We start from the raw sequence: 14591 nt of genomic DNA, 5'->3' as shown, positions 1-14591 counted from the left end.
AGTACTCTCCCCATTAAAAGTCTCTATCTTGTCCGCTGCTTGGGGTTGGAACTCCCACCTGTAGACTTTTTTTGGTATTCTAAGAAGAAATTTACTATTGGATTTAATAAGGGAGAGATGAATAAGCCTTGAAATACAAAGCTTGCAAGCACTCTCAAAAATAAAAAAACGTTAAAGTTATCTCTCTCTGCAAAAGAACGTGAATGACACTCTAAATTTTATTCACTTCAAGAACAGTATATGTACATCTCCGTAGTTTGAATGATGAAAGGACTTTGACCACATACCACTTGGTATCTCTAGTGTCCTATGTAAAATAAAATATTTCAACCTCATCTACCACAAGTAGGTATCTAACAAGGCATATCCAAACCGTTTAAGTAAAGAGTAAAAATAAACTTTCTAGAAATCACAGTCCTAAAATAACAAGACTCCTTGAGTCGGTGGTGATTAGTTCACACCACCTGTATTATTCAATAGAGTTGTACTAACTAGAGGGCTACTGACATGAGAAAAGCCATTTGTTGTAGGTGTACTAGTGAAGGAAGGTCCCTTTAATGCATCAATACCAGGACAAGCATATCTCAAGGAGCTTCCATCACCATAGAGGCAAGACTTTTCAGAAGGACTATTACTGTGCTATCTTTTCAGAAGGACTACTACTGTGCTATCCTTTCCCTTACCAGCACCAGTACTCATATGCTGTTGTCTACATTTAATGCTCCAACAACAACAGGAGGACCAATTCTTTTCACAAGAGAAGGACTTGGCAGTGGAGAAATGTGATCATTCACTAAGCTGGACAAAACCACTTCACCCAAATTCTAGGTGGTATTGGGGACAAAAGCGGTTTCAACACCAAGTGAGGAGGTAAGTGGTTTTCATGCAGATCTTTCACTTTAAAGGGCAATTTCAACACCAAGTGAGTTGGGTTTATCTTCTGAAAGGGGTTTTACAATGGTGTTTGCAGCCATGAGATTCCAAACCCGTTCTTTCTATCCAATGAAGATCTCCTCTTCATTAGCAATGTGCTTTTGAAAAGTTGATTTTGCCTTCTTCTTGCATTTCTTCGTTTTGGAAGAGGTGCTAGATTCATTTCATTTGCTTGAAATTGACTGGGATGGAGACTGGGAAAGCTGTTGGAGAAAGGCGTCATTTATCTTTTATACTTTAACACTCCCCACACATGTGGCCCACTTGGCAACACTACAAGAAAAGTGACATTCACTGACGGTCATGACCGTCGGTGCATATGCCAATGAACATCGGTGTATCTTACACTGACGCTTTTAGTGACCGTCACTTATGCTACCGTGCCTAAAAGTATTTACCGACGTTTGTTTGCAAACCATCGGTGTTGTTATTTATACCGGCGTTTATGAACGTCGTTAAAAATAAGAAACAAACGTTGGTCTTAAGGTTATCACCGACGTTTTAAGTAAACCGTCGGTGTATGTAATATTACACCGACGGTCAAGACCATCATTAAAAAATCCAAATGGGCCTTTGGATGTGTGTTTACCGACGTTTTGTGACCATCAGTAAATACAGCGACGCTAAAGACCATCGGTGAATATCTCATTCAACAACCTTTTGTGGTGACCATCGGTGAATATAATATTCAGCGACGTTTTATGAACGCCGGTGAAAACATGGGTTTTTTTTTTTTTTTTTTAAATCAGTTTTGAGTATCGATCAAATACCTGCTAATATTGACATGTTAATATTGAAAAACAAGAGAAGGGTAGTAGTGATCACAAGCTCAAGAAACTACAATCTATGACAAAATTGATCGCAACAAAAAAAGATTCCTTATTTGATATATTTTTTTAAAAAACAGAGATTTTCAGTAATGGTCTAGATAATTAATTAAAGTACTTGAAAAATGGGAAGGATCAGTCAACTAGATGTTTACAAAAAATTCATTATGCCCATGTTGAGGTCCTACACCATAAAAATGCAATTCACCTGATGAAATCAATGTAGCTAACGAGGACTTGAATGTATCAACCTCGGTCTTTTCCTCAGGACTTAAGCTCAGTTGACAAAAGGAATGTAACAAAAACAAGAAATAAAAAACCAAAACAATATTATACTGAAATGAACCATAATATACAGCCTTTGATTAACTGAATTCTAGAAACTTTGATAACCTTGATGAAAGCTCTATTGACATTTTGGACCCAGTCAGCATTAGCGTTGGGCCCCCAACGGAACTAGCTGCAGAGAGATCATTGTTGTCTATGGCTTGGCCAATTTGCTGAGCTTCTAAACAAGCTCTTGAAGATATCCTGTGATAGCATCAGAAAGATGAGTTCATCAATGAATGAAATGGACATAGTAGATCAGATATAGAAGTAATGATACAGACCATTCGACACTAATAAAAAACTAAGAAGTTATCCAGGTCACAGAGGTGTGTTTGCACACAGAGATGTTTGAACTTTCTCCAGAGAATGCTTCTTTTAACACTTAAAATTACATCATATTGAAAACTGATAGGGTAACGAGAAAAGTGAAAGCATAAATTCCACATAGCACTCTCTCATGGTCGCATTAAATGATAGCAAGGAAAACTTTGAAGCGAAGAAGAGAGGTAGTTCTTTAATGGATAAAATACATAGTTCCATTATCTGAGCACACAAATTCAGTAAGCTTTGCGTCTCAAAAGTCATACTCCAGAAGTTCAATTAACCTCAATTTAAGTGGCTTGGTGTTGTGACATGTCAACATGGTGCAGAAAAATAATAAATAAACTACCACTTTAAGATATGTTGTAACATATGCATTTATACCAAGCCGCTTGTTGTTTCATCTCAATTTCCAAAAGTCTAAAGGCCAATCATATATCGTGAGCCTTTATATAGCATCAAATTATTTTTATCAAGGCAATCTCTTAGTGAACATTCAACAACTGTAGAAGTGCAAATAACCAAATTCCACAATCTTTGTAAATGGGAATATCTTTAGAATTGCATGATTTAAATTGAGTCAAAGGTGAGCAACACATTTAAGGAACAAAGCCTTAGAAATCAGTTGATTGCTCCACAATTCTATAGCTATATAGATTCTTTGATTAGGACGAAGCTGGCTCATGTACTACCTGAATCCACATTTGTCCCCAAGAATTTGCATTCCCCACATATTCTATATTTATAGTAATCAGTTCATGTTTTTAGAAGCAAGAAAGGATTCAAAACAATAGCTCAGACCTCTAACTAATATTTAGAAGACAGTTTATCCAGTGCTTGTAGAACTGACTGAGAGGGCAATGTCTAAAAGCATGACCAATCCAGATTGTATACTGAAACTGATGGGTTTGGAGGAAATCGATTTCCAAAATGAGCAACAGTAGTGCCAAGTTCTAGGTCTTGTGAAGATCATCCTTAAAGGTTTACATGTTAGCCATTTAGCAATTTCAAAAGGATGTGTTAGATCGCATTCACTGACTAGCATTCACAAAATCAGTTCCCTTCTAATAAAAGCTAAGTTCATGCTCTTCTTTGACATGTGAATGAGCTGTCACATAATCTTGTAGCCAAATTGGAGATCAATTGCTCTCTTTTATGTCGGTCATGATCAGTGTAAGCATTGTTTCAAAACGCGGAGGCAGGTCAAAACGTGGCCAAAGCAAATCCTAGTCGACTCGACACTAGGCGGTTGAGTTATAAATACCACAACTACAAAGAATAGATAACACGAGTTTCAACTATTACTTATTCTGCTTATTATATATATATATATTAGAATTATAAATATTTATTTGGATTATTTACTAATGTTAATAAATATTAAACATCATTTCCTGATCACACTGCTTCACTGTGTTGGAGTTATGGGATACAAATAAGGCACAAAACAATATGAAACCATAAATACAATAAACTGATGTCATACACATTTGCATGTAAGGTGTAGATACGATAGCTAAACAAACTCGCATAACTAGAGCTGCATTTTGACATCATTGTTGGACAAAACTTCCTCATCATGGCAGAGATTAAAATACCCTGAGATACACCCTTTTCGAGAAACTCTCGAGACAAATATTTGTGACTATGTCCTGCACACGAACAAGTACTATATGGCATGGTGATGGCCCATTAGATTAAACAGCCCCAAACACAAAATCCAAAAGGGCTTAGTTATGTTGCAATGAAATGAAAAGAAGGGGCTGATAAGTATCAATTTCTTTTGCCATTTTCTTACAATCCTGTTGTTTTCCTGTGTTTGTAGCTTTGACGACATCAACACAGAAAAGCTGCGAGTGGCCATGAAAGACGGGAGCAAAGAAACGAAGATGTTGTGTTTCGACCCAAAGTGCATTGATTGGGAAGACTATTTCACCAACATTCACATCCCTGGCGTAGTAAAATACTTATTTAAATGAAGATTTCAGGAAATTTCAGTCTCAAACAATTTACGCTTTCCACCATTAATTTGTTATTCTCTTCTTAAACTATTAAGGCTGACATCAAAATCATGGAAATATATAGCTCTGTCCAAGAGAATGGGAAGTGTAATCTATATGCTACCCACTCAACTGTAGTAAAATTTGTATTTTAGATTGCCAAATTCCTTGGTTAATTTAGAAATTGAATATTTTTACTGTTTATTCCTCTTTGCATGGATTTCAGCTTGAGTAACAAGATTTGATTCTATCATGATTGAACCATGGTTTTAAATTTAAGTCGAAATTTCGGTCATTTATTTCGGCCAAAATTTAAGTCGAAATTTCGGTTTTTCCGAAATTTGACCCAAAAAATCTGTTTTTTAATATTAATTTAATATTTCACCGAAATTTCGACCAAAATTACCGAAATTTAATATGGAATAAATCGTTTCGGGTAATGTACCAGATTTCGACCGAAATTTTGAAATCGAAATTTCAAAATTCCAGGGGCCGAAACTGGTACCGAAACCAAAATTTTAAACCTTGGATTGAACTAAGGTGTTAGTGTGGTAGACCTAACCTTAGATAGTGCAATATCTAAAATTCGTTATGGTCAGGTCATCCTAGTTATGTGATAAAGAAATAGTACAACATGGCTTCTAAACTCACAGGGGCCCTTGTAGAAACGGTGGAGAAGGGCGCCACCATTCGTTCCACGTCATAGTTAGTGCATTTATTGTGGCTCTGAAAACTGTAGATGCAATGACGTGGATCCAATACAAAATAAAGATATGCAATAATTCAAATTCAGTGGCCAAAAAGGGGATTTGGAGACATGATTTTAATAGTTCATTTTGCTAAGACCAATCTAAGGGGAACCATACCCAAGTAGGTCGTATTGGGAAATATAAATATGTGCATAAGATATCTAGTAAGTATAGTAATGTGATGCATCAAAGTAGTATTTAATCATTTCTCATATAAATATATATGAGAGAACGGTTTCTACACACTAGTGTAGATAAGTTATCTACACACTAGCTCTTAAAATACAGTGGGGGCCCACATTGTTTGGGTGATCCAAAGCATTCATTTGATGGGCCTTCACTAGATAGGGTGTGCCCAAAAAATCAGCTTCATAGGATCATCCTAACCCTTTGAACCGTGTAGGCAAAAAATGGACAGATTTGTGAAGGTTTATACACGTCCATTTTACCTCCACAAATCGTAGGGTTGGGATGATCCTATGAAGCTGATTTTTTTGTGGACACCCTATCTATGTGAGGGCCAATCAAATGAATGGTTTGGATCACCCAAACAATATGCTTTCCACTGTATTTTAAGCTAGTGTGTAGACAACTTATCTTCACATGTGTGTAGGAACCCTTTTCTCATATATATATATAGTGAAACTAATGCAAGTAGTGTTAAGGAGAAAATGATGTTAAGAATGAGAAAAAGATTCTTCTAATTTTCTGTCTTGTATCATAGGTACGTACAACATGTATATGTACCCAAAGAATGATACAACTGGTTTATTCTGGAGGCTTCATAATTTAATATCCAAGTTTTAAGCCTTTTTTGGTTATTTACGATCAACTAGCTCTCTCTCTCTCTCTAGTTTTTTTTTTAAGGGTAGAGAGAGAGAGAGTCTCTATAGTATTGACTATAGCTTAATTTCCCAAGATTAAAAAATACGTAGTTGGTGAACAGTGGTTAAGTCTAAGCGTTAATTATATGACTTAACAACATTCACCACCATGAGTGGATGAATGTTGGATAAACAAACAAGTTTTAACCCTTACAACACAGAGGAGAATACATCCATCTCTCTCTCTCTCTCTCTCTCTCTCTCTCTCTCTCTCTCTCTCTCTCTCTCTCACCCTTTATTTTTTTTCTCTCAACACATAACTAACCACTTTCTTGTGCCACATCATCCTACTTGCTTGTATAAATACATTACTCACATTCGAGTGACACAACATACCTTTCTTCATTGAGGGCTTTAGCTTTACATATTATTTACTCTGAAATGGATTTCCAAATGGATTTGGGGTGTATTTTACAATCCTTGGAGAACAAAAGTATCTTAGTCACTGGTTCTACTGGCTTTCTAGCAAAAAGTATGTTCCTCACTCTTTTTTATCTTCTTTCTCATTTCTCTCCTCTTCATTATCACCCAAATGTACTGATATGTTTTCCTGTCAAATGAATGTATAGTTTTTGTGGAGAAACTACTTAGAGTTCAACCTCATGTGAAGAGGCTTTTTCTTCTTATAAGACCCACAAAAGATGAGACTGCTAAGGATCGCTTGCAAAATGGTGTATGCCACTACCCTTACTTCTCTATATAATATATGTACTTTCTTTACTCCTCTATCAATCAAGTGGCTTCAAGGAGGCAATTCAATATCACTTGCACCAAGATGTTAGGTATCATATCTTAATTTTGTTTTATTGTCAGGTTATGGAGAAGGAGGTGTTTAGGGTATTGAGAGAGAAATATGGTAAGGGTTTTTATTCATTTGTATGGGACAAGGTGACTCCTCTTGCAGGGGATATTGCTTATGAGAACTTGGGAATAGAGGAGAATAGTCTCAAGGAAGAAATGTGGAGAGAAATCAATGTTGTTGTAAATGTAGCTGCTACTACAAACTTTGATGAGAGGTGATGATGGATAACAAACAGTTAATGAAACCATTTTCTTTTCTTTTTTTTCTTTCAAATTACTAATTACTATTTCTTTTTTAATTATTGACTTACAGATATGATGTGTCCTTGGTTACTAACACAATGGGAGCTAAGCACGTTTTGGAGTTTGCAAAGAAATGTGTGAAACTAGAGATGCTTCTCCATATTTCAACTGGTGAGTCTCTCTCTCTCTCTCTCTCTCTCTCTCTCTCTCATCTTATTCTTGAAGCTCTATTTTCTCCTGCTCCTTTTCTCTATATTTCCTTCTCTTCACACCTTTTAATCTTATTTTTTTGTAATTAGGAATTAGTTTCTTTTCGAAGTTTGATCTTTCAGCCCTCTAATGAATCAAATTTCATATGGTGTTCTAGCATATGTTGCTGGGGAAAAGGCAGGACTCATATTAGAGAAACCTTTTAACATGGGTGAAACTCTAAATGGAAGCATGGGTTTAGACATTGAAGCAGAGATGAAATTGGCAAAGGAAAGATTGATAGAACTTCGTGATGATGGAGCTGAGAGAAAAGCAGAAACAATTGCTATGAAAGAGCTTGGAATCCAAAGGTTTGAAAAACTCAACTTGGATCCACCAAAGATTGCAAATATTAAGATCAATGTTTCTAAAAACAGAATTGATCAAGAATTGTTGGTCCCAGTAAATGAATCGTTGTGAAAAATATGAAATTTTGTAATACATAAAACTAAATGAAGTAGCTACAGAGACACACTAGTGTAGATGTTATCTACACACTAGCTTAAAATACAGTGGGGGCCACAATGTTTGGGTGATCCAAAGCATTCATTTGATGGGCCCTCACATAGATAGGGTGTGCCCAAAAAATCAGCTCCATAGGATCATTCTAACAATTCGAACCGTGGAAGCAAAAAATGGAAAGATTTGTGAAGGTTTATTCACGTCTAATTTTACCTCCACAATTCGTAGGGTTGGGATGATCCTACGGAACTGAGTTTTTTGGGCACACCCTATCTATGTGAGGGCCAATCAATTGAATTCTTTGGATCACCCAAACAATATGACCCCCACTGTATTTTAAGCTAGCGTGTAGATAACTTATCTACACTAATTTAGGAAAAAGTTAAGACAGTGTTTATAAAGAAATTTAAGGAAAAGTCAAAACATTGTTTAAAAAGAGAAACCATAACTTTAAAGTATATGTGTGGTACAGAATGGGATTATTACATTTCTTTCTTTTTTCTTGTTATTCATTTACCTACACATTAATTTTTTAGATGGATCAAAAGTTTTACTTCAAAATAGTTCAAATAATATTTATTATAATAATAAAAAAGAAAAATAGATTGTTTAGATGAATGAATTTTTCTTTATCTAATTTTTCAGCTCACTCCCAAATTCCTCTTGCTCTTGCCTTTTCTATCCCCCTATATCACAATCAAGGTTTTAAATTTTGGTTTCGGAGGTATTTTCGGTCCTATACGAAACCGAAATTTTAGCCGAATCCTGAAATTTTGGTAATTTAGGCTGAAATTCTGTAAAGGAATAAAAAAATAATATTTTATCTTTCGTACGTTTCGGGAATTTCGGTTTTGGAACGTTTTGGTTTCGGTGTTGACCGACATATCCGAAATTTCGGATTTCGGTCGAAATTTAAAACCTTGCTCATAACTACTTACATATGAAAATTTCATAAAGTTTTTTCATGATTACATAGCACGCTTAATGGTACAAATGCGTCATTTGTTACTGCACAAATTCATGAAAGCTTTGGCTATCCCGCGACCATGATGCTTGGATTTTTTCTTTCCACCCCAAAATATCTATCGGATGACTAATTAACTATAGGTCTATGGCTCAACCTAAAGTCATTGAATTCAAGTATGCTGCCTATTTTGGAAATGCCTATGGGATGAATATTGCTCAACGTATAGTAACTAGTTCAAGAATTTGCCAATTAATTCTTCCCAAACAAGCTATATGCCGTTTCATTATTCCATTTGTTTCTCCATCTCTGCCCCTTTATTTCTTTCAGGGCTCGATTCTTTGGTTGGCCAAATACCTATGTTTTTACAAAGGCGATGGGAGAAATGCTTCTTGGACGATTTAGAGAAAATGTACCTCTAGTCATCATACGCCCAACTATCATAACAAGCACTTATAGAGAGCCTTTCCCTGGGTGGATTGAAGGCATCAGGTAACTTAAAAGGGATTTATAGAGATTGTTGCTCCGGAAATCTCTCTTATTTTTACAAAATATAAGATCTTCTTGTAAACTTTACCCCTAGCATATTCTTCACTTAATTATAACTCTAATTTGATGAATTCAATGACATTCAACACTGTAAAGAGGATACCATCACATGTAGAGAAATCAAGAAAATGTTGGTATTTAGGTAGAATGCCTTGCTAATCATACTTTATGTACTTTGGGTAACTGCAGAACCATTGATAGCTTTATTGTGAGTTATGGTAAGGGGAGGTTGAGATGCATACCGGCAGCACATAGGGAGATTCTCGATGTAGTAAGTTTGCTCCATATGCTTCCTTTCTTATTTATGAATGTAAGACACATTTGTACGTTATAGTTTGTGTTGTGAAAAAAACCCACAATAGCAACATGCAATTTCAATGGCAAAGCAAAATGAAACAGGCAAACACAAGCAACACATGAAGACACAGAGATTTATGTGGTTCAGCGTAAAGCCTACATCGACGGTAGAGGCTACGAGAAAATCCACTATAGGAATTGGAGATTACAAGAGGAAATCGGTAACTCTCACCAAACCCACCCAGAAACACTTATACACCCTTCGCACCCTTTCTGAAAATCTAGGATGCGAAATAAGCCCTAAAACGCCTTATACAAATTAAGTGGGTCAAAACAAGCTTACCTTAACTGGGTCCAACTTAGTTAAATAGCGGGTCAGGTCACACATTTTAGGATCCAACCAGGTTGAATTCAAGCCACGTAACTCAACAATTGGTCTGTGTTCTGTCACGCCCCGACCCCACTGTGTAGATATTGTCCGGTTCTGGGTCATCTACCCTCCCCGGTTATGTTTTCCAGCAGCACTAACCGTGCCCAACCCACTCCCCGGCGCCCACCCCTTGCAGATGCTGAAAACACGTCTACACAGGGAATGTGGGGGTCTACACATAACCCAGGAACTTAAGCTCTCCGCTTCCGATGTGGCCATGTAGATATTGTCCGGTTCTAGACCGCAACCCTCCCCGGTTTTGTTTTTTCCGCAGAAACGCGTCTACACAGGGAATGGGGGTCTACAACATATAGCCCAGGAACTTTCGCACTCCGCTTCCGATGTGGGACTATTACAGTCCACCCCCCTTAAAGGGCCCAATGTCCTCGTTGGCACATCGTACTAGAGGAGGTACGGCTCTGATACCATATTTGTAACACCCCGACCATCCATGTAGATATTGTCCAGTTCTAGGCCGCAGCTCTCCCCGGTTTTGTTTTTTCAACGGAAAAGGCGTCTACACGAAGAGGAAAAATCCACATATATAGCCCAGTAACTTTTCCTCCCTTTCCGATGTGGGATCTTTCATCTTCTTACGTAAGTTGCATGTGAAAAAAAAAAGAAGGAGACAGGTACTTAATTTCACTAATAAAATAAGAAATGTTGTGATCGTAAATCCGGATCAAATTACAAAAACAGTAAAGAAAATAAAACAGAAACACATAGTGGCAACATTTACATTGCTTGGCAATGTGCGTACATACACTAAGTAGATGAGAAGATTTCTACCTAGGTATAGTTACAAGCTTATCTCTCCTTCAAAACCATAGAAATTGAAATTGCTCCATGTGACCCCCATGGTTTTAAATTTCGACCGAAATCCGAAATTTCGGTGGAGACCGATACCGAAATTGACCAAAACCGAAACGGTCATTTATTTCGGCCGAAATTTCGAAATTTCGGTTTTTCCGAAATTTGACCAAAAAAATCTGTTTTTTTAAAACCGAAAATTTGACAAAAAAAAACTGTTTTTTTTTATATTAATTTAATATTTTACCGAAATTTCGACCTAAATTTAATATCAAATAAAATAATCATTTCGGGTTATGTACCAGATTTCGAAATTTCGAAATTCCAGGGTCCGAAACCGGTACCAAAACCGAAAATTTAACCCTTGGTGACCCCAAATCGGAGCCCCTTGGAGAATATAACTACTCATTAAAAACACCAAAATTACAGTTACATAATATAAGACATCTATCACAATAAATTAATGGATAGTACCCATCTGCATCTTGTTAGAAAATATTAAAAGGTAATTAATGTCCACAAACAGTACACTCCAAGAAATAGAGATTTTGGCGCTGATTTTTTTAAATCAGTCTAATAATAATATTAAACATAATTTTTTATATTAAAATAGGGATTTGCTAGTAACCATTGCAGAAGGCATTTCGCGATGCAACAGCCCATCCGTGAAATGTCTTCTGTGATGGTCCCTAGCAAATCCTATTAAAGTATATAAAAATAAAAACATTAAAATTATAAAAATATACCTTTCACCACAGTTTCTAAAACTCATGGATTTTAAAAGTCTATCGCTAATTTTCAATTATTGGAGACGGAAATTACTCCATCCGTAAAAGGGGTTTTTCTTGTAATGGTAAACTTATGGGTTTTGACATCACTTTTGCAATCTGATACAGATCCCAGGAGACATGGTGGTAAATGCTATGATAGTAAACATGGCAGCTCATTCAAGACAACCCTCCATATTCATCTACCACATTGGTTCGTCTGTGCAAAATCCTTACAGTATCCCCAAGCTTTTGGATAAGATGTACCACTACTTTTCTAAGAACCCATGCATCACAGACGATGGAAGGCCCATCAGGGTTTCTAGGACAACAATCTTCAATGCCATGGATACCTTTTGGCTATACATGACTCTACGTTACATGCTACCACTCAAGGTTTGTTTTTGCAAGGATGTGACTTTTTTACCTATAAATTCATAATCTGTAAAATATATAGCGATTAGTCATCAACAATCACGATTTGGCCAAAAAATTCAACCTCTTAATTTTTTTTTCTGGAAGCCTCTACTTCGATGGATCTAGCATGGGCTATGCCGGTGCGGTGGGCACTGGGTGTTCTGGAAGATGAAAGGCTGACTCAGCCAAATGGGCCTTTTCGGGTCTTATTGGAATCAAGGATTCTAATGAGGCGGAAGTTAGAGCCATAACTTCAAGCATCAGATTAACAGTTTGAGAAGATATGGACACCGTCATTGTGAAGGGTGATTCCATCAATGTGGTAAGATGGTTGGATAAGAGATGAGATCTTGGACTATGTGGAGGTCATCTTGCTCGACATCAGCATGTTCGGAGGTTGACTAATGTTGGAGAGGCGGCTAGCCATAGATGGTGCCCAGCGGTAGAGATCATAACAGAGACTCACAAATTTGATGGAGTGTCCTAGATCCGAATGGAGAGCACCATTGTACGAAAATGCCCTTCATATTTTCATTGATTTATGTCTAATTATAAGGGGTATTTCGTTAAATTAATTTTAAAAAACCTACTCAAAAAGACTCAAAAAGTAGACACGAAATCACTCCAATAAGGGTTCTGAACAGATTGAATGATTGGTCGTCAAACAAAAGCCACCGATAGGACAATTAGGGTTGGCAAAATACAACCTTGGTTGGGCTAGGGTTGGACTCAACCCGACCCATCTTGGCTCAAGTGGCACCCTTACTAAGAAGTGATGGTCATAACTGGTAGTCTCCATATTAATGGTCCCTTTTAATGCCTGTTTTTATGTTGAGTTTTCTCTTTAGGGCTTGGGATTAGCGAATGCAGTATTTTGCAAGCATTTCGATCATCTATACAATGGTCTCCGTCGAAGGTACAACTTCACCATGCGTTTGATCCATCTGTACAAACCATACTTGTTTTTCAAAGGAAGGTATGTCTACTTTCTACTCCCTATTGCAATTGACAATTATTAAGATGCTAGTAAAGATTGCATTTGTTAACCATTTTTTGGAATGATTCCCTAATTTCATGTTTCTAAGAATGAAATATTTGAAAAAAGAGATTTGCCAGGGACCATCCCAGAAGGCATTTTGCGGGAGTGTCTATTGCATGATAGAGCAGCCACATAGACTCAGATTTTGTCTTATTCATTTAATTCATCTGAGGTGGCTGCTCTCTCATGCAACAGCCGACCAAATGCCTTATGAGATGGTCCCTAGCAAAATCCTTGAAAAAATTGTTTGGGTGTAAAAAGAATGATGTCAATTTTTACATAAGACCAACTTTTTTGGAGTGAAATGGAGCTCAACCATTGAGCTACACACCGAACCCCAACACAACATATGTTAACTACGAACCCCCCTCTCATCATATTACACCTCCCTCTCATCATATTACACTTTTCTTCTTGAATGTAATAAATCCCCAACCCCACAGTGTATTGTCTGGAGATGCTGTAATTATCTACAGCCAATAATTGACGACCCGTGCCCAACCCACCCCGCAGAGCCCCACCTCTTGGAGATGTTATAATTAAATACATCTACACAGTTGAGGGGAGAGTCCACATATAGAAATGAGTTCAATATGGGTATTTCTTGTAGTGATTATTTGCAAGTAATCGTGATTACTTTCAAAACGATTTGAATATAAGATTATATGCAAATTATTTTAAAGATATCCAAAAAAACCCATATTCTTCTTCTTTGTTTAAGTTAGATATCTAAAATGATTGGATACTCATGTTCTCAAAATTATTTAGCGCTTATGTTCCTACCCATGTTTGGCAGGTTTGACGACTTGAACTCAGAGAAGTTGAGGATGGCAATGAAAGATAATGGTGTGGTAGATGAGATGTTTTGTTTCGACCCCAAGTGCATCGATTGGGAAGAATATTTCATGAAAATTCACATCCCGGGTGTTGTAAAGCATCTATTCAAATGAAAAAAGCAACATGGTTGTGTGAAGTCATGCATTCAATCTTGTTAGAATAAGATCTGGCCATTAGATTGTTTTTCAGATTAGGCAACTAGATTTAGATTAGGTATTTAAGTTTAAATAAGATTATTCTTATCTTTATCTTCTTCAATTATCTTTAACTTTTCTTGCTTATCCCCTAAGTGCTCTATGTAACCATTGTTTAGGATGTGACAGTAACCAATCAAGATTTGTGGAAATTCATTTTCTTTTCAACTCTCCCGAGATAATGATCATTTTATCTAAAGTCTCTCTCTCTCTCTCTCTCTCTCTCTCTCTCTCTCTCTCTCTCTCTCTCTCTCTCTCACATCTTGTTATCAAATTCAAAAGCATCATATACCACAAGAATCAAACATAACATTGTTGCCAATGTTTAGCAAAGAAAGATGTTTCATAATGTTAGAACTATTTGGAAGGGGTAAAAACAGGAAAAAGCATATATTCTTCCAAGTTTGCATAAAATCTCCAACCATGTGCATTCCTCCAAATTTGTATACACTACTTGAGAGGGGTAAATCATATATTCCTACAACTTC

The 14591-nt window shown here is 36.7% G+C and overlaps 1 protein-coding gene across 1 annotated transcript; it reads left to right on the top strand.

Moving 5' to 3' along the window:
* The first annotated feature begins 6366 nt into the window (after positions 1 to 6366).
* Positions 6367 to 14271, top strand: LOC143863593 (alcohol-forming fatty acyl-CoA reductase-like). Its single transcript, XM_077374308.1, has 10 exons — positions 6367 to 6516; positions 6614 to 6717; positions 6858 to 7060; positions 7159 to 7259; positions 7456 to 7648; positions 9094 to 9255; positions 9502 to 9583; positions 11746 to 12012; positions 12882 to 13009; positions 13869 to 14271. The coding sequence occupies exons 1-10, from the start codon at positions 6426 to 6428 to the stop codon at positions 14020 to 14022; spliced, it is 1485 nt and encodes a 494-aa protein (XP_077230423.1). The 5' UTR covers positions 6367 to 6425; the 3' UTR covers positions 14023 to 14271.
* Positions 14272 to 14591: the final 320 nt, after the last annotated feature.

The sequence above is a fragment of the Tasmannia lanceolata genome, unplaced genomic scaffold (genome assembly GCF_043159265.1).
Source record: "Tasmannia lanceolata isolate RefF3 unplaced genomic scaffold, GAP_Taslan_0.1 ptg000044l, whole genome shotgun sequence".
Classification (NCBI taxonomy): Eukaryota; Viridiplantae; Streptophyta; class Magnoliopsida; order Canellales; family Winteraceae; genus Tasmannia; species Tasmannia lanceolata.
This window is presented reverse-complemented; position numbering and strand designations above follow the sequence as displayed.

Bases quoted from the DNA above. Each gene is read 5' to 3' on its own strand.
- LOC143863593 (XM_077374308.1), top strand. From the start codon at position 6,426: ATGGATTTCCAAATGGATTTGGGGTGTATTTTACAATCCTTGGAGAAC. The intron at 6,718-6,857 runs GTATGCCACTAC...TTTTATTGTCAG, and splicing joins AGGATCGCTTGCAAAATGGT to GTTATGGAGAAGGAGGTGTT. The intron at 9,584-11,745 runs GTAAGTTTGCTC...AATCTGATACAG, and splicing joins ATAGGGAGATTCTCGATGTA to ATCCCAGGAGACATGGTGGT.